This window comes from Strix aluco, chromosome 3 (genome assembly GCF_031877795.1).
Source record: "Strix aluco isolate bStrAlu1 chromosome 3, bStrAlu1.hap1, whole genome shotgun sequence".
Classification (NCBI taxonomy): domain Eukaryota; kingdom Metazoa; phylum Chordata; class Aves; order Strigiformes; family Strigidae; genus Strix; species Strix aluco.
Window position 1 is genome coordinate 95,747,966 of NC_133933.1, and position 20,722 is coordinate 95,768,687.

Genomic DNA, 20,722 nt, shown 5'->3' on the forward strand with positions numbered 1-20,722 from the left:
CGCCCTCTTGAGCCGCCGCTGCCGGAGCATCATGGGAGAGCGGCAGCGCCCGGGCGTTAAGAGCCCCCCTCGCACCGCCCCTGCACGGCTTCAACCAATCAGCAGCCGGAATGTAGCCTCCCACCAATGGGGACAGCTGTTGCCCGTCGGCCGCCGCCGGCCTCTCCTACCAATCAGCCGCCGGGAGCCACGGCGCGCCGTCGAGCTGGCAGGGCGCGTAGCCAATGGCTGGCGACGAGAGCCCGCCTCCTCCACCGCCCCGTTGCTCGGGCAGCCGCTGTCAGTACTCGCCGCGCGCCGCGGCGGCCCCTTTAAGCGTAGCGTGGCAACCGCCGGCGCGTCCGCCGGGCGGGCGGGCAGGTACCGCCGACGGCGGCGGGGCCGGCCGGGGCGACGGGGGTACCGCGGGGCGGGGCGGGACGGGGGGGTGGGTTGTACCTGGGTGCTGTGAGGGTTGGGCGCGGGCCCGGGCCTAGGCCTAGGCTTACTCTCCGGTGGAGGGGAGTGTTCGGATCTGCAGCTGCGGATCTTACTCCCGACGTGCTGTGTGGGCCGGGCTGAGCGGCTCGGTCCCGGGGCAGGCAGCGGGGCCGGCGGCTGGGCCCCGGGGCTCCCAGCGGCGGGGTTAGGGCGCGGAGGGGGGGCTTCGTCCCCAGCACCTGCGGGTTTCGCGCAACAGGCCGTCATAAAAGTGGTGTACGCGGGGCCGCGGGTGCTCAGTCCCTTTCCTCAGAAATCATTTATTGTCGGGCTAAATGATTGCACTGAAAATGTACTCTCACGTGTAGTCGTTAATTGTTTTAAAAAGTGTTAATTAAAAGTAATATTTGATCTGTTCTTTAAGAACTTTTCCCCAGTGAAGGAAAATCTCTTGGTTGCTCTTTGGGAACTGGAGAGCTGCTTTCAGGAATGGCTAAGTTGAACTAGGTAAGTCTACACACACCAGAGGTATGGGTGGAAATATGAACAACGGCATGCGCCTCCTTGGTAGAGGATTTAGAAACATAATCTTTTTCCTGACTGTAGGACTGGCCTGTGTATTACCTATTTGCACTACTGTTTCCTCATTTCTGACCTGAGATTTACAGACTTTTTTCATATAGACTTTTTCATTTTGCGATCTGCTGATGAAAGTAACACCAGATATTACTGTCACAGAATCAGATAAATTTAACACTGGCTTTTAAAACCCTATAGCATTTTAATTCACCAAAAGCTGGTAAGCCTAGAAGAAATGTATACAGATAAGTCAGCAGCTGCAGATAGCATCCCTAATAAAATAGTTGCTCCTCATTAGAGCCTCATCAGTGAATATGTTTTGATGTGATACAAGTAAATTCTTTTGCTCCTCTCTTTTCTGGAAAAACTATAGTATTCGGATGTGAAAAAAATGAGTGGAGGAAGAGGAGGAAGATTAATTTCTTTCGAAGTTATTCTTTGTCCTTAAGTTCAGCACTTTAATAATTTGGATTGATGCTTTTGTACTTGTCTGAAGCTGGGTCTTTCTTGCGCTGTCCCTCTCGGAATAGGTGGAAAAACTGAGCGGACCATTAGAGGTCAGCCTTTGTATCTGGGAAGTGTCATATGGTGACCAGTAAAAGCATCTTGCTGCTTCTGGTCTTAGAAAGGTATAAAGATTGAAAAGGACTTTAAAAGTTTTATGAGTCTTGCATTACAGAACTAAGCTCTAGGTGTACTGTGAGAGAAGAGTTACTGATTAATTTTCCTTTCTCTCTATGGCTTAATACCTGTAATCCAGTAGTTAAATTTCTGTTTCTGTGATTTACTTAGGAGTGATAGGAAGACAGTATTCTGTCACCATTGCAGTTGCTTTGTGTTCTCTATTTTGTCTGCCACGTCCTTCCTTCACAGTGACCTGGAGCTTGACTGTTTTTTGTAACGATAATCATGTTTTCAATACAAAGTATGTAAATTTAAATAGCAATAGTAGAAGTTGCTGAAATGAAGGAATATGATATTCTGGAAACAAAACCATTTCTAAAGTTTGTACAAGTCTTAGATTTACTTCAGCCATCCTGTACTGATGTGATCTTGATGCATTAGGCTTTTAAAAGCATGTGTGAAGCTTTTGAAGGAGGTGGTTGGGGTTTTGGTGGGGGGGGGGAAATCTTAGTAGACCTGCTGCCAACCCGCAATGTTTGGCTCCTCACAAACTTATTAAATGTACCAGGGAAAAATAGATATCTTTGTGGATCTTACTCACACAAGTTGAACTTATTTTATAATCAACTCAAACTAGTTGGTAACAATTGAAAAGTGAGTGAACCGAAGCATTTCTTAATTAGACAGTCCTTAGGCTAATTGAAGTAAAACTCAGATATCCTAGTGATTCATTCATTCTCAAGATAAACCGTGCATTCTTTATGTTAATCAAATTACATTATAAACTGGTGGAAAACTGTATTTGGCAAGGCTTGACAGACTAAGGTTTCTTGTTTTATATGGAAAAATATGATAACACTACCAATTTATAAAACTGAAAACCATCTGAAGATTCAGAAAATGTTTTTGGTGATCTCTTAAGGGAGCTTTTATTGGTTCACCTTTTTCAATTTGTTTTCAGTCCATTGCTTTTCAAAGTACTTCTAGAACACATCAAAAATTACTGTTCATTTATGTTGCTGTATGTCAAAATGATACTTAGCAAAATATTCTCAAATGTGGGGAATATCCAGTACAGAAGTGATGGATAATTCTAATCCTCCAGTTCTTAAAATTTGTGTGTTTTAAATACACTGAGTTATGAAAAGCATTCTTCAGAAAGATTATTGCCTCTTCAGTGAACACTTGTAGGACTGTAAAATAACTGATCAGCTTTAAATCAGTAAGTGAAAGTGAGCATTCTTGTTTTATATATATAATTAGACATCTTGATGATCGAACTGTAGGCATTTATGTTTTCTCTAAATGCAGTCCCATTTGTTTTCGTTCATATTTGTTATATTCTCAAGAAAAAGCCTGCATAATGATTTCTTTCTGTCCTTCTGTGTCTTGAAGACAGACCAAATTTTGGTGTATCTGTTGAAGATATTTGCCCTCTAGAGTAATCCCTGCCTCCACACACGGCTAAGTTAACACTTCTAGATGTGGTGGTGCCTATAACACTGATGTGCCCACTTTGGGAGTCCAGGACTCCTGGGTGCCACATGTGCCCCTCTGGCCCTGGGACAGCCTTGCATCCAAGTAACAGACTAGGTTGCTTGAATTCCCACCAGTTTGTTTTATTCAGCATGTTGTTACAAGCAAACAAGGAACACAGATGCAGAGCCAACAGTTGATTGTTAGTCTAATTAAAATACTAACAGTTTAATCAAAGACTTAGTATTAGTCCAGATACTAACACAGTTCAAGTTATATACGATTACAGTGATATAGGCACAAACTAGTACCAAACCCTTTCTCTGGTGTTATCTTCACCCACCCAGTCTCCCTCTGGGACTTGACTGGCTTCATCTGGGAGGAGGAGGTCTTTGCAGCAAGTCATCAGCATCCCAGATCCTTCCCTGACAGGAGGAGGATGGTGATGGTTTCTTCCTCCTTGCCTTGGGTCCATATGGGACCATTTTTATATGCTTAACACACCGTGCACCTTGCTCTTTATTCTATTCTGTTCTTCTGTTCATTGATTCATGATTCCATATTACATCTCAATTTACTACGTGGTGTGTTTTACGTATGTTGAGTACTTGTTCTTTGTTCTATATGTTTCCTATAAAACTGGTGTTACCCAGCTCTCAAGACTGCATCCCCTTGATGACCAGTGACTGAGCACAGGTGAGCTGTTATAGCTTAGGGCCCTGCTACTGTCCTGTGTTTGTGCTTTCAGGTCCCTGCAGTCACCCCATGCCTGTACTCCTCTATGCTGCATTTCTGCAAGGGTTGTAGATAGTTTGTCCTCACAGAATAACCACTTGTAATAGCTGTCATTTATAAACATAAATGTTTAACAGTACACACTAGACAATTGTACAAAGCTGAGCAAAAAGCTAAAACAAATTAGATAAGTTCCCTGGTTGTTAACTAATTTTGTTGCAGCTAAATAATCTATAACGAAGCTCCAGTCACCCAACATGAGTTCAGACAAAGTCTGACACGTTTTGTGGCCCATGTTGTTAGCTGGAAATGAAGCCTTTGGCTTCAGTGACACCACCACACTTTGTGTGGGTTACAAATGCAACTACTGTTTTTAATGGTTTTTTGTTTTCACTCAGGATGACTGTAATAATGTGAGGTGTTGCAGCCCTCCAGAGTACTATTTTTATGTTTTATATTATTTTAGTATTTTAATATCAATATATTAATTTATATTTTATTTTCTATTTTTTGTATTCCCTGAGATTCTGTCCTGGGGAAACAGAACTGATGCAGTATTGCCTGTGTACCCTCTAGAGACCAGGTTGTCTCTGTTTCAGTTTGGGCTTGATTTGCTCTTCAAGGAGCAAAATAACATAGATTCTGTGCAGATGTTTGTGAGGCCAGGACTTAGGAGTGGAGCTGTTTGAGAGTAGCGATATACCCTGATAGGTTCTAATATTCTTACGTGATCTTAGTTCTGCTCTCATTAGCATATCTGAGGGTCTTCATTACACTTAAACAAGATAATACGATTATGGTTAGGTAAATACTTTTGAAATATTTTTAATTGCATTACTTCAGAAGAGAAAAGAACAGTCATCACTGATCATCTGAATGTTCACAATAACTGATACTCTCCAGCATGTGTTTAGCAATCTCTAGGACAAATGATCTCAAGCATCTCAAGATCTTTCTGGGCTTTGCAGTGCAATTTCACTTTTCATCAGAATCTTCTCTGACATAAGTTTTAGGCATGTAATTTATTTGGACCACTTTGAAAATATTTAGGTGCTTAAAAAACATTATTTTGGAAAGTTACTCCCTAAGTAAAGAAAAAAACCTCTCTTCCAAATAATTCAGTATTAATCTCCCAGCAGCTTCCCAGTTTAGAAATCCGTTGGGATATTTATTCCTCTAATTCCTTATCCCTCTAATCCTGTATAGATTATGAGGGCAAATGGATTCCAGTCACTGGAGACAGAGTTGTGCTAACAGTGAACTGGGCCAGAAAGCTTGAACTTGTAATGAAAACTGTCTTGGCAACTGACATTTCTGTTCTGCTTGGCTATGCAATTCTGTATGTATAGACAGTGGAACAGAAGGCTGAGAAGCATTATCGGGAAATAATATAGTGAAAAATTTACAGCTCGTTTACAGGTATGTTGTATGCCTTGCAGTGTAGAGGAATTTTGATTGAAAGCTGCTCAATTTTTTGTGTGTAGATTGCTTTACCATTTAGAAATGGGCTAGGAGCTTATGTCATTAAACAGGCAGAACTGATGGGCTCTGATGCAAGTCCAATTTATTCACCCATTAGAGGCTTGATGTCCTGAAGTTGGATTGAAGGGAGACAGATGGTGAAATAAGCTTGAGAGCTGTGAAGAGTGGTGAGAGAGACAAAAGTCATGGGAGGCTGAGTGTAGTCAGTAAAATACTTCCTAAACTGATGAGAAAATTCTTTTGACTGAGAAGGTGAGGAAAATTTTGGATATATTTACTCCATTATATTGTCAGGAAGTGTCTCCAAAAATGCAAAGTAAGGTGATTTTTTTACCTTGAAATTAGAAGATTTTTTCAGTTTACATCAGAAAACAGGCTGTAGGACCAGCCCTTCTCATTTTATACCTGCTGCAGATATAATATTTACCACATACCAGCAGTGTGGGCTCTCTTTATCAGATATAAAAACTCCAAAAGGTTGTATTTGCATTTTCCTATAAGGCACATGACACAAACGTGTGTGCTCCTGCCAGTTCCTGAAGGCACAAAACACTAGATGCTGTAGGGTACGAGAGTACTTTCCAGGGCAAAGACTGTGGTGCATAGGTACAGTCTCATTAGTGGTTAGGGACAGAGTGTCCTTCAGACAAATGGGACAACTGATTTTCATGCCCATTGTTTAACATCATCGGAGTGTCAGAAATTGAGATACGGAAGATTTAGTCAAATTCGACAAATATCTCAAATCTAGTTACATACGTCATTCGTTTGGTTAGAAAGTTTTATAGTATATTTAAATTATTTTCCTGAGTAGCATCAAGCTTTCACTTGTCTTCTGTTTTCCAGATAATTCTTTTCCCCTCTCTCTTAACCTGGGAGTAATTTCTTATTTTACATTTAGCTGTGTTAATTTTCTGATTTCTCTGTTGAGGATGAACTCAGAGAGAACTCTGAGACTACTGAGTGTAATACTAGTAGTATTCCTAGAGCTATCTCTGTGACATTTAATATAAATAAAGCTAATGTAGCACAGCATGTGGTATAAGTTTATAGAAATCCTGAATAATTTTACAGGTTTTTTTACCTTTCTTTCTTAACTAAACAGCAAACTCATTCTCACTTTTTCCCTCTCTCTAAACTGTTACAGAAAAAATGCATTCTGAATGATAACTACTGCTTGCTGAACTGAACTGGAAAGATCTCATGCTTTGGAGATGAAGATGATAAATCCAAGGAAATAATCCAGCTGCTACCATTGTAACAGCTGAAAGGTCCTTTGTGTCAAAATGAACAGTCTTTGAGAAAAATCTGGGAAGCAGTTAAATGTGAAAAATGGGAGAAAGAGTAAGGAGCCCAGATTCTGAACACGACAGGAAATCAGATGGGAATAAAAATAGTGACTCCTATTATTCAGATGAAGATAACGCATCTCATTCATCTGACCAGTCGCCAACACTAAGCTATCCATCTACAAGGCAAGAAAAAAGAGATCACAAAACACAAACTTCAAACAGCCTTGTGCACTACCAAGGTAGGTAGATAGCAAAGTTGCTGCTTTGTAACTGCTTTAAAGAGTTAATTATCTTTGAAAGCTGACATAAAAGTGGGAAACTACCATTATGAGAATCTACAAATAAGGTTCATGTGAATTATGCTACAGATGGCAGATAGACTGTACCTGCTCCATTGAAAACTGAAATTAACCTTTTCCTGCATAAGGAGGATTTTAGTGATTTTTCAGAATTATTCATATTTTTGAACAAGTGAATGTGGTTCTTATACTAGCGTTTTGTTGAATCATGCTGATGCTCTCTTTTTGTCTTTGACAAAAAGACTCGAGGCCAAGGACTCAAAGCAAGTCCTTACTATGCAGTCAGTAAAAGAGAAGCAATTGTTAAAATTTCTCTGACAGAATACCCCTAAAGATCTCTGTCTTGTGGAAGTCTAGTTGGCTAAGCTTTATAGTGTAATACTGGGTACTTTCAAAAAACAAACAAATGAAAGACCACTAACGTGACAAGAGAGAGAAAATGTGTTTGGTGAAAGTTAGGTGCATGTGGAAATTCAAAAGAAAGCTTTTTCTGGTCCTTCCTTGAGGGTAAAATTTCCAATTTGAGCTGAAATCTCCAATTTGAGCTGAAATAGCTCCACTTTGAGCTCCCTTACACACACCTCACCTGCATAAACTGCTTGATTGATTGAGATTGTGGGGAAGTGAATATCCCTACAAAAAGGCAGAGTGGTTATACAGGTCCTGGGCTGAAGTAGGGATGTGAAGCCTCTCTGCTGCACCTTGGCAGCTCGTTCTAAATAATTGCATGCATTTGCTGGTGAAGTCAGAGCATATCCTGCCTTTCTCAAGCAAGTGCTCTATTTCATTCATAAGTGCTAGATACTGTGTGAATCATTTAGTCAACATTAAGATCTGAAGATCTAACCTTAAACATTGAAGTTTCCCAGGGAGTATATCACTTCAGATCCTTGACGGTGTTGGTGTCCTGGTGCAGCTGGTGTTTTGCCAAGCTTCTCTGTGTTCAGAAGTGGCATCTTCTCCATAGCGGTCATGGGTTAGCTGTCTAGGAAACAAAAACTGCAGTTCCACTGTGCTGTTTAATTTGGAGGGGGCAATGAATGACTAGTTCTTTGATTACATAGCCAGAACTGAACATAATTATTACATGAAGGTGTTGTGAATGTCATGTCCTTGAAAGACACTATTCCCTAATTTAACTATATGGTCAAAAGTGCAAACCTGGTCTTGGAATTTTCTGTTCTGCCCTAAATTCTGGAAGGGGCTGGAAGTCTAGGGTTAATGGGAATGGCCTTACTTGGTGAGAGGAGTGGCATCATTCCTGCAGTGCATGTATTAGATAATCTTTTCACACCTGAATGTGACATAAGCATTCTTTGTAAAGGGGAAAAAAAAGCCTTCTTTTGTTTGCCCAAGCTGTGGAAAAAATAAGCATCAAGCAGAAAATGAATGAGTATTTGTGAAAAATGTTCAAAGGAGATTATAAGAAAATATTTTAAAGCTTTTATTTTTGCTCTAAAATATTCTCTGTAGAATAGAAACATGGTGAGCGCCAAAGGGGAGGAAGAATTTGCTGTCACATACACTCACTGTCTGTGTATACGTAACTGCACTATTTCTGTATCACAGTTTTCAAGCCTGAATTATAAGCTGCTGCACAGTATGTTTCTTCCAAACACTGATGTACCTTCATGAATTATGCACTCTCTGTATATTCAGTTGTTTTAAGAGATATTTTTGGTGCATTATATCCTTCATTCTTTGAGTGTGGCTTGAGAGGCAAATAAGATAGAAACAAAATGTTTAGCTTTTATCTGTGGGGATGATCATAAAATAATAATATCAAATAGGAATGTGAGTGATGCATACTAGTAATCAAATAAGGATACTGTGTGGCAAATAACTTGTGATACAAGGATAAATTATTCAGGGAGCACTGAATTTTCGTAGGATTTATAATTTTGCTTTGGAGGCTTTTTGCATTGAGCCTTTGAAATCTGCTGTTTTGTCTGTAAGCATGGCAGCTGGATTTGAAAATACTACTGCATTTGTCTGAGAGAATTACATCTTGCATAATATATAACTAGCTAATGCTCAGCTAATTGTTGCCATTTTAAAAGCATTTGATAATATTGTATGCATAAGAGTACAGTATTTCTAAAACATTTTAATAAACATCATCAAATATTAACAAAATATGACTTATTTCTGATAAGATTTGCAGATTATTACTTTACAATGGTCCTATATTGATGTCTGCAAATACTACCTCTTACAGTACATAACAAACATAAATCTCTGGTTTTTTATCTATCAAAAGGATCATAAGTCTATCACATATATGCCTTTTATTGTCTGATTTGAAAGCTGCAATCTCTGCGAAGTATTGTAAAATTGTTTCAGGCAGAGCTTCATTCCAGGAAGGATGTCTGAATAGACAAACTGCATTGTCTTATAGTAAATATGCTTTTTATTTTTCCTCTCTTAGCCACAAAGAATTTGGGTTCCAAATATGCACCAAGCAAAAGAGAGACGCGGTGGGATTTCCGTTCTCAGAGCTTCACTAGGGATTCTCCTGCAAAAGATATAGATCTTGTTACAAAAAGAGTTCTTTCTGCTAGACTGCTGAAAATCAATGAGCTCCGAAATGAACTGACTGAACTCCACATCAAACTAGATGAGCTGCAGAAGGAAAACAGGGCACTGAAGAGGCTTCAGCACAGGCAGGAGAAAGCCTTGAATAAGTTTGAAGATACAGAAAACGAAATCTCTCAGCTCCTTGCCCGGCACAACAATGAGATTAGAATATTAAGGGAGCGCCTACGAAAATCTCAAGAGAGGGAACGTGCAACTGAGAGACGGCTGAAAGATTCGGAAGGTGAACTGTACAGAACAAAAACTGTCTTGCAGAAACTGAAAAAGCTGTCTGCAGATAAGCACCTTGCTGAAAGAGATGACCTGACAAAGAAACTAGCCTATGCAGAGAGTAGGCTAGAGGACAGTGAAAGAAGAATTAAGGTGAGATTGCTTTCTCTCTGTAAGAAATTCTGGTAATTTCTTACCATAATGACCTTCATGAATTGTATTTTTTCACAGTTGTGGAGCAAATAGAAAATCATTCTTTTTTTTTACACATAAGCAGCACCAAGTAAATTATTTCCAAGGTGATTATATAGTTACATACTTGGTAGCTGTGAATTCAAATTTCTGTTTGCAAATTGAGTATATTTTGTCAGAATATATACTGTGGGCTTGTGCTTTTAGGTGTTTTTATAACCAGTAATAACATTTCAGAAGTGCATACAGCTATAATACAACTTTATGCAATCTAATTTTTCTTCTTGGAGGGGAAGCATTTGTTAAAAAATTTTCTGGGTATTTAGGGAACTGTATACTAAAATTCTAAAAAACATATATATAGTAATTCTTTTTCAATTTTGTGAACTGCATTCATGCAATGTTTGATTGTCCACTGTTCTGCACGTATGAGAGCTGAGCTGAACAAAATTACAGCAGTTTTTTTAATACTGAAATGAGCTTTAGAACATTCCATGGGTATCCATTTTAAGAATTTTGTGCAATATATTTTAATTTTGTTCAGCAAAAACGTTTACATTTTTGTAAACATGTCTACACTGTAAACATGTCTAAAAACTCATTTAAAAATAATTGTGTTAACACTATTAAACTGTTGGTAGTTGTATGCAATACTACTTTTAGCTGAAATTATGTTGGTCATTTAAATGGTGTTAAAGTTTGATGTCTATATTAGTAATTACACCTAAATTACATTACAGAGATAATAGGTCAGGAAATCCAAAGGATTAAACTGGAAACTAAGCTTTCATAATATAAATCCCAAAATACCAAGATATAAACTTATTACCCACATAACCTCACCCTGTAGTGTCACCATCGGGCATCTGTAGTTTTATGATCAGGTATTTCAGTATTTGTAGTACTGGATAATGTTAAAATGAATCATACTCTAAAAAGTAAGGGCTTTTCTTCTACTCTTATTCCTTCTGTCATCATCACAGGCTCACTTAAAACAGCTATAGCAAGGCAGGGCTATGTAAATGAAATCACAGTTACAAATTTGTCTCTAGCAGAAAGGTTAAAAATTATTTCTTGTCTTCTTCCTTCTTACAGGGAGGTATTCTGTTTCTTAACCATCATTTTGAGATTTGTCTTAGAGATCTGGAGGTCCAGTGTGCCAAGAGCCTTGCAGAAAGTAATGTGTGTTCTCATATGTCCTCAAGTCACCTCCCAATACTCCAGAAGAATGAGCTGCAGCATCTGCAGGTGTTCTGTCTGCCCCCTCAAAGTTAGGATTAAGGGTTTAAATGTATTCAGTGTTACAGCAGTGGTGGAGCTGATATCTGACTCTAAGATGCTGATTTACTGTAATTTTATTTAAGTAATTTCACTATAATAAATGTACTTTGGTTATTAAAAAATACTTTGTTTTAATTGAAGGATCTGGAAAAAAATCTTGAATTAAGTGGTAGCAGTTTTCAACGAGAGTTACATTCAAAGAAAAAAAAGATGTATGAGGCTCAAGAAGAAAACAGAATTCTCCAAGAAGAGCTTCATCAACTAAATCAGAAGCTGAAGGTAGAATGTGAAGCAATACAAGTTGCTAAACATGTTCTGGCATTTTATCTTTGGAAGTATCTGTAATCAGGTTTGAATAGTTTACCAGTGACTGCACTCTCTGATGTGTACTTGATTATATACCACATGTGAGTTCTTTTCCTGAAACATTCTGTGCTCCGGCCCTACAGTGTCTATAATAGGAATGTCTCTACGTTAATCATTATTGTTAGCACTAGCTAAGGAAAAAAAGATCAAGTACATAGCCAAGCATTGAGCTTAAACCACAAGACGTACTGGAAAATTACATTTTGAAGGCTTGAATTTAAAATTAAATCTGCAGGTATATACAGTACTTTGTTACTAATGTACTTGCATTACAGTAGGTTTGTGTAAAGATTAATTTCATGTATTTGTGATGTCCACATGTGCTGCTAAATTTTGTGCAAAGGTTTGTTTGCATCCCCCCACCCCGTTGTTGCCCACATTCTAAATTTAAGGACTGAAAATATTGTTATGTTCTACCTAGTCAGCTTATCTTTAGAAAAAAAAACAAATTACCTGAGCCCAAGTACTTCATTTCTAGGAGAATTACGCTGAAACCCGAAGTCTCAAACATACTTATATAATGGAGGTACACCAGTTTACCACCTTACTAGTTATCAAGCAAGTAGCAGCATTAGTAACTCAAACTTACATGTTTAGAGTAAGTGTCTTAAGCCTGATTTGTTAGTGGAGAGTTTAATATTTTCAAAAGATTTTATAGATGATTTCTGATAACTCACTGTTCGCTTCTGTATTTTATTCAATAAATGTCATTAAAGAAGAGTATATCTCTACCTCTGTGATGCAGTGGGCCTCCGCTCGGTGGTACTGACATGCCCTGTGACAAGTGACATTGCTAGCATTGAAATGTTTTAACTCTTTACAATACTGAAAATTCAGTTGTGCAATCTGTACATATGTTGTAAGTCTTACTCATGTTGATGGAAGCATTGGCATTTAGTTTTATTTTCACTTCAGAGGTGCTTTTTTATTTCCAGAATATTTTGCTAATAAGTTTGTTGGGGGGTAAAGTTCTGTCTGCTTTCTTAGAGCATAAGCCAAGTTAGGAATGTGATTGTTCTCCTTAAAACATCAGATGTAACGTTTGATTACTTTACTCTGTTTCTATTACATCATGTATTTTTAATGTAATTTACAACTTTGCTAATGACTAGTAAATGAAATGTTAGTAACTCATCGTTATACCTACCTCTTTAATTCACAGGAAAAAGAAAGAGAACTTGAAGCAAAAAATATATATGCTAATCGTATGTTGAAGCTATCACCAAGAAAAGACATGGATATTATACAACGAAAAAGAGGTAATTTATATAAAGCAATAAAGGCAGAAAAATTAATGGCGACACTTTAAAATTACTCTGCTAGGTTATATCATTCATGCCATTCAGCGTTTGACCCTACCACTGCTTGTTCAAGAACATTTACTTTTTTGCACTGCTTTCAACACAGCACTTGTTACAAAGAAGGGCACGCTGTTTGTTTGACTGTTCTGTAACTGCAGCAGAACCAAAATCCAGAGCTTCATCAGAGTTCTTAACTCCTTTCATACCAGGTGTTCCTGGGTGAAGGAGGAGAGAAAGATTGTTTCGTAAATTCTCTAATAAATCATAGATAATGTCTACATGACAATAAATTACAGATGCTTTAAAAATACTTAACTTCATTGCTATGAATATTTTGGTGATGTTTTTTATTTATTTTTTCCTAATTCAGCTTTACTGTCTGTCAGATAAGCTGCACTCTTTTTTTTCCTCAAAGAGTACATATGTCCCAGAACATAATCTTCTAAAAGTATCAGTGCACTGATTTCTTCTGGTGTGACAAGGCAGCCTCAAGCCTTATGCTACCCCCATAAATATGCTTGTATATATGTGTGTCTGTATGTGTGCTTAGACTATTTTCACTGGATCAGTAGAGTCTACTTGTCAGAAGAAGCGGGAATTTATGGGACTGTTTTAAATTGTTAATGCCAGCATTTCAGTTTGTCTGCTGCTCATTTTATTATAGATGTTCTACTATTATTTCATTTTAGGTTCAGATTTTTTAAAATGTCATTCTGTAGAGATAAGTGTGTGTGTTTCAAAGATGCAGATAAGTGAATTTTAGTTTTATGAGTTTGCTTCTCTACATGTAGCTTCTGTGGCAAGCAGTAAGATGAGTGAGAGATTTTTTGGGGATTTTTAAAGAAATATTCAGTATACAGTAATGACTTTAAGGGGTTTTTTATTTTTTTTCAGTAGAAGTTTTGCATGCAATTTTTTTTAAATAGCATTTACAGATGCTGAAAACAGCTATGTGAAACTTGTCAATACTTTCCACTTCCATTGGCTCCAATACAGTCTTTTATGTTTCCTGCAAATCATTAAAAATGAGAGACAGGTATATAGTGGGATATTTTCAAGTGAAAACATTATTTAATTAGTTTGTATTTTCTACAGCCAACAACCAAAATATTAAAAAAGGATCACAGCTCACAAAAGGTGTACAGACCAGCGGATACTTCTCACCAGTAGAATTATTTCCAGAATCAGAACTTGCCTGTGGTGACACAGTAAACAAGAAAGAAGGGATTCTTCCTAAAATAGTGAGTTCCATAAAAATTTGAGACTTGCTCCAGATCACTCACCTATCAGATTTAATGCACAACTTATATTTTAGAAAATATGTGTGAATATACAAATATAAATATATAGGAAATATAATTTAGAAAACATTCTGATCTTTAAGAGAAACTCTGCCCTTCCAGAAATATCATACTTGGTTTTTGTGACGCTTAATTCATCATATTCTGTTTTACTGATAACTGTTAGCTCAGTTTGTTTCTTTTTCTGCCACTGTCATTTCTTTGAAGTTTTTAAGACTTCATTTTGGTTTTCTCCCCTTTATTTATAATGCTTATTTGAGAAATCTGTTGTAACAGTGCTGGCTGTGTTGTCTCTCTTTTTGCTTTGGTCTTAATTATGGTTTCTTTTACTTTCCAGATTTATTTCACAATGCATAAATCTAACACTTCCTCTTATTGTCATAATGCTGGTATTTCTTCTGTCGTTTTTCCAGCTTTGTGAATATGGCTGGATTTTTTCAGTTTTCCATTTCCCTTTTTATTATAAAATATCACCATTAGAAGTATTGCTAATACTGTGACCCCAGGCTAAAATCAAAGAGATTTTTAAAGTATTACAAATCAGAATGACACAGATTATGGTACAAATTGTACAAATTCTGATTACATAAGGCTAGGACTATTTGTCAGTAATAATGCTGTGATGATGGTCTTGACTGGCTTCCTGGTAGGACTGAAGCTTTTTTTATGGCTGTTTCATTCATATGTTCTCTCTTCCAAACCCCTTTCTGTAAGTATGGATGTAGTTTAATGTATGCAATCTTCCAGCATATACTTTGGTGTGTGAGTTACAGAACCGCACAGTTGGTGCAGTGCAGCTCATGGAGTCCAACTATATGTCATCTTACAAACCTCTCTAGTTCATGTATGGCTGTTGGTTTAAGTAACGTAAATTAGATTTGGGTAGCCTGTGCTTTCATCAGTTTTCTAAGTCAAGCATTTTAAATACTTGGCCACCATCTCTTTATAGAGTTTTTGGGTTTTTAAAATAAAATAATGACAGTCTTGTACATGAAGGGAAGATATTTGAAGTTGTTTTGGCTAATAGTCATATTTTCTTTGTTCGTTAAGTAGTAACTGTTTCTCTTGTTTCTCTTTTAATCTAGAAGCTTATTTTACTCTAAAATAATCACAAGCTACAAAGTTAGCATCCACATGTTGGATTACACTGGCTTTCTCTTCACCTCATTGCTACTACTTTTCTGTTAGTGATTTTTACTGCTGACATTAATATCTTCTGCAGGTTCTTTTAAGACTAAACCTTTCTCTTTCACTGTTTATTACTTTAGTACTCCATAACTTTAAGCACCACTGTCAGACTGTCCATATCTACAACCCACTCACTTGAGTAAAAAGATCAGATTGTGGAAATAGATTTATTGCTTGTTTGTAACTAATTGCTTGCTTGTTAAAAGAATAAGGTGGTGAGGTCTGGCCTTCTATTAAAGTCCTTGAAAAAGACAACTTAACTTCTGACTTCTGAAGAGAACTACCCTAACACAGTGATAATTTTGCTTTATGACGTTGGAGCTGCAGCTTTCATGAGAGATGTAATACAGAACAGAGTTGACTGTCTATTCATTTTGTTTCAGGTGCATAAAACTATGTTAGAGGTGGTGAGATTTTAGGGCCAAACCCCTGCGTTGTCAAAGCTGGCTCGGTTTAGATGACTTGCTCATTTTTATGTTTAGCAGTAAGAATGTGATTTCAGAATGATGTAGAAGTTCATATGGTTTTATTTGTTTGTTTTATTGATTATTATTCCCTATCAGTTTCTGGTTTGTATCAATCTATTTCAGGAAAAAGAAACTCAAGACAAAGAACGGAAAGAGCAAGCTGACCTCCTAAGACAAGACAGAGACAGGGAAAGAGAAGAGAAACAGAGTCGTTTTCAGGAAATACAGGCTTTAGAGGAGAGGGTTCAAAAACTACATGATGGTAAGGAAACGGGCAGCTGAAGGCTGGAAAATACACCATAGAATACTAATCAAGGGAGGCTGCTAGTTTCTTGTGAGAAGAGCGAAATGATTTTGCAGAGATCACTACAGTGGAAAATTATTTTCAGTTATATTATGCAAAGAGTATCAGAAAGTGTGGAATATAGAATAATCTGTCCCCTGTACTCAGCTGTGATTAAGTATGCAGCAGCAAAAAATGCTGTCCATGAAAAAGTATGGAAGCCTGAGAGATTTTGCTTTACAACACAAGGATGACATAGCAGGTAAATGCTGATGTTATCTCTGACTTGCTAGATGTTATTGAGGTACTCAGTAGATTTTTACTATCATAGAACAAATCTGCTTTACTTAATATGGCCTGTTTTTTCAGTACGTATCTACTTCAGTCTTATAGTTTGAAATTGTAGTTTCTTTTCACTTGTGGTTATCTGAATCATTTGGCGTGGCTGTTTGAGAAATGTCGGTTTCTATAATTGTATTTTAATATTGCTTTTTTATTAGAATCTTAGGATCGTAGAATCGTTTGGTTTGGAAAAGACCTTTAAGATCATTGAGTCCAGCTGTTAACCTAACACTGCCAAGTCCACCACTACACCCTAGTGTCACGTCAGCTCATCTTCTAAATACCTCTAGGGGTGGTGACTCCACCACTTCCCTGGGCAGCCTGTTCCAATGCTTGACAACCCCTTTCGGTGAAGAAATTTTTCGTACTATCCAATCTAAGCCTCTCCTGGTGCAACTTGAGGACATTTCCTCTTATCATATCACTTCTTACTTGGGAAAAGAGACCGACATGCACCCATCTCGCTACAACCTCCTTTCAGGTAGTTGTAGAGAGCAATAAGGTCTCCCTTGAGCCTCCTTTTCTCCAGGCTAAACAACCCCAGTTCCCTCAGCTGCTCCTTGTGCTCTAGACCCTTCACCAGCTTCATTGCTCTTTGGACACACTTCAGCACTTCAGTGTCTGTCTTGAAGTGAAGAGCCCAAAACTGAACACAGTATTCAAGGTGCAGCCTCACCAGTGCCAAGGACAGGGGAACAATCACTTCCCTGGTCCTGCTGGCCACACTATTCCTGAGACAAGCCAGAAAATATTAATTTGGTTTTCACAACATCTTAATGACTTCATTCATAAGTCTCTTAATCTAAAGTATTTTAGGTGGACTGCAACCTGTCATGTTAAAATACTCTCTCATGATTATAATTAATGAACAGTAACACCTATTCTAGATGACAAGGAAGAATTCTAAAAAAATCTATAGCTGCTTTCAGAGGTAAATTCTGTGTAAAATCTTCTACCTCTGCTGACATCAGTGCGCAACTTACGTAAGCCAAGAATCTGTTGTTATGTCTCTTAAGTAAGATGATTTGACCACCTTGCCCATCTTACACTGTAAGCTGATATTTTTCCCACCTTACATGCAGAAAGTAGCTCCTTACTTAACTTGGTATAATGATATGCTATTGAAAAAATATATATATTAAATATATTTAATTGCAGTTGTTTCTATAAGTTTGATCTGAAGTACAATAGATAATGTGGAATTTCGTGAAAACATCAGTCAGAAATTTGAATAAAATGTTCAAAGGGGAATGCAATTGAAGGGGCCAGGAAGTCATATTCAGCTTTTGGCCAAAGACATACCTCTTGATAGAAAAATATTTTGAAGAGAGAAATATTTGAGAGGCTTCCTTTTTCTTGTACACATAAATATTTGCAGGTTCTATCTAGAAGTTTATTATTGTTTTGCACCTTTGCACAGCTATAAAGGGACACCAAACTGACATTTGATATTTGTGCAGACATTCTCATTGAGTTCACGTAAAGGTGTTTCCTGTATGCAGCAGATGCAGTATATTTTAAAGCATTCACTACTTGAAACCGCTAATGACTCCCATGACTTTGTGGCCTGGTAGCTTCACAGGAGTAGTTCCCTTCATGGAAAAAAAAACCCAAATGTATATCCCAGAACCATCCAAATGTCAGTGGTGCTGACAAAGGAAAATAAAGTACTGTGCAAGTCAGAACTGTTAAAATCAGTGATGTTGTATTCATTTTCATTCAAACCCAGGAAATGGAAAGGCAATTGGCAGAAATGAAATTCCTCTGAAAATTCTAAAACGTGGATAATGTCCTAATCCCTTTGGAAGATGACAGTAAACTTTTATATCTTAGTAGAGAACCTGGTGTGAATTTTGTTGTAATTTTTGAAGAATATAGTTTTGCGGTAGGGAAACCACATTATGCATAGAAGAGCACATTAAAAACTCAATGGCTTTTGCTTGCGTTATTTTCAAAATATTCTTTTAAAGTCATTTTAAAACTAAAACATTTTAAATAATATTTAATCATTTCCTGCAGACTGGGAAAGGGAAGAATATGGCAAAATGAAAAAAGAAAGCAGCTTTTTATTGGATAAAGAGAAAACAAAGATGGAGACACAAGTCCACAAACCTGAAGTAGAGAGAGAAAGCACTGAAATGCTGGAAGAGCGGCGAAAAAGAGAGTTCCTGCTTGCTAAAATGCAAGAAATTGATAGAGAAACTCAAAATGTGATGAACATGAAACCTGCTTCCCAAGCACCACTCATAAATACAGCAAGAAAATCTCATTCCATGGAGAAAAAAGAAAAAACTAATCAATTCTTTGAGATTCCTGGAAAGGTTACTAATGGATTTCCTGTAGATGACAGCCAGGATGATGCCACAAGAGCACTAGGGCAGAAGCAACGAAATCTAAGGACCTTAGATTTAAGTAGTGAGTTAACATTTGGTAGTTACGTACCTTCCTTTGGGAAAGGATCAGGGAGACTGAGTTGGCTTACTCAAAAAAGTGACAACTTAGAAGAAAATGTTAAGGAAAATGCAGATTTCAATAGTAAGAAAGAAAAGAAGTCCAATTTAATGGAGCAACTCTTTGGAAGCAGTGCCAGTACCATCTTTCTTTCTAAAAATAATGATACAACACCTTTTGACATAGATTGGGACTCTAGTAATACTCTTCTTGTTGAAAAAACCAGTAAAGTCAAAGTAAAAGAAGACAATGAGCTTTTTGGTGAAGTAAGAAACCTAAGCAGACACCGTTTGCAACACACTACAAGCAAGCCAGGAGTTAAGACCCTTGGTTCTTTAGAAGATGAAATCGAAGAAGTAATCTTACAATGATCATACTTTTATATGTTTCATATGTAAATACTGAAAAAATATTTTCATGTAATATTTATTAGATACAGATTTGAAACATTTCAGATATATTGTAAAGCCTTATGAAGGAATAATTTACATGAATGGGTATATGTATAGAGGAAAGATGCACTTTGATAGAATAGCCTAACCTACATGCAGGAGATTTCTTCTAAAGTGTAATATCCAAATACAGACCTTGAAGGTCCAGCAGTGACTCTTTTGGCAGAAAGACAGGGAAGGTGTTCTGAGGGACTTTGATAGATGAGATAGGTGCTGGCTGGCTGCTTCAGTCAATCAGAGAAGATACTTTTGCCCCAACTTGGGCTCCAGACCGACTGTCACTGTTGCCATGTGGCACCATCTGACTTGTGCAGCTGTGGCTCAGGGTCTGAGAGGCTCAGCAGCACAGAGCTGGTAGGGATGCCATAGGAATGGAAGGACTTGCAGAGGCTTACTGATTTGTGCCCTTTGCTCGTGCTCTCTCACACACCCTTCAAGCTCCCTCTTACTCTTGTGTGCTCACTGTCTTACCCCCTTGTCCTTCTCTCTTTCACTCTTGCCCCTGCTTCCTCTCACACTCTCTCTTTTGCCATCGCTCTCACAATTTTTGAGGCTTACTGATGTGTAATGGTATGTTAAGTAAAATTCTACTTCTCACAAGGGAGCATTATTATTTATTGCAGAATGAGTTGGCTGAGAAGGCAACAAGCTTTTATAAGGCAGCCCTAGCATTCAGGGCAGCTACCGGACAAGCATCTCTGGCTAGTCAGCATAGGAATTATTTTGGGATTTTTTTGCCTATAGGCTGCTTACAGTACACTGCTTTTCATTTGGAGTACTTCTTTTAGGCCTCAGATATTTTTTCTTTCTTGGGCATTCAGAGAGCCTCTTATCTGTGCATATGTAACATCAGCGTCATGAAATGGCTAGAAGAGACATACCTAGCACAAAGGCTCAGGTAGAAAGAGAAAATTCTACACTGCAATCATGTTATTATCTCAGAAGAACATAAACAGAAACACAATTAACTCAGGAACAGCTGATCTCTCTTCTGCATAGGTTTTCTGTAGACCATATTACCAGATTTGTCTAACTCTTCTCATATATTCAGGTTCTGTTTGTAATATAATGCCATTTTTTGTAATTTCTGAATTTTTTATTAAAATTCCAGTCATCACTTACTCATTTTTTTAACAAAATGGTTTTATTAAATGATTTGAGTAAAATTTTTGTGTGTAGATCATCTTTAACACAAAGTTCTGACTTTTTATATCATGTTATTGATACTGGAGGGGGAGGGAGGTTGACAGCAGCATTGATAGTGATGTTATTCACTGCATGGTGCTGTGTACACAAATTAAAAAGGTAGGCAATGAAGGATTTAGCAGAGACGTTCCAGAAAATAAACTGAAGGTCATTCCTTACTAAAACAACAGGTTTTGAAAT

The 20,722-nt window shown here is 37.7% G+C and overlaps 1 protein-coding gene across 6 annotated transcripts; it reads left to right on the forward strand.

The window, feature by feature from the left end:
• The first annotated feature begins 249 nt into the window (after positions 1–249).
• On the forward strand, positions 250–20,455 carry LCA5 (lebercilin LCA5). 6 transcript variants are annotated; one of them, XM_074819708.1, is made up of 10 exons: positions 250–360; positions 845–927; positions 3,753–3,795; positions 6,464–6,847; positions 9,336–9,865; positions 11,327–11,464; positions 12,714–12,810; positions 13,948–14,093; positions 15,905–16,070; positions 18,453–20,455. In XM_074819708.1, the coding sequence occupies exons 4-10, from the start codon at positions 6,649–6,651 to the stop codon at positions 19,253–19,255; spliced, it is 2,079 nt and encodes a 692-aa protein (XP_074675809.1). In that variant the 5' UTR covers positions 250–360; positions 845–927; positions 3,753–3,795; positions 6,464–6,648; the 3' UTR covers positions 19,256–20,455. The 6 variants fall into 6 exon arrangements, with proteins under 6 accessions (XP_074675809.1, XP_074675807.1, XP_074675811.1 ...); XM_074819706.1 differs by lacking the exon at positions 3,753–3,795; XM_074819710.1 differs by lacking the exon at positions 3,753–3,795 and having other exon boundaries at positions 15,932–16,070.
• Positions 20,456–20,722: the final 267 nt, after the last annotated feature.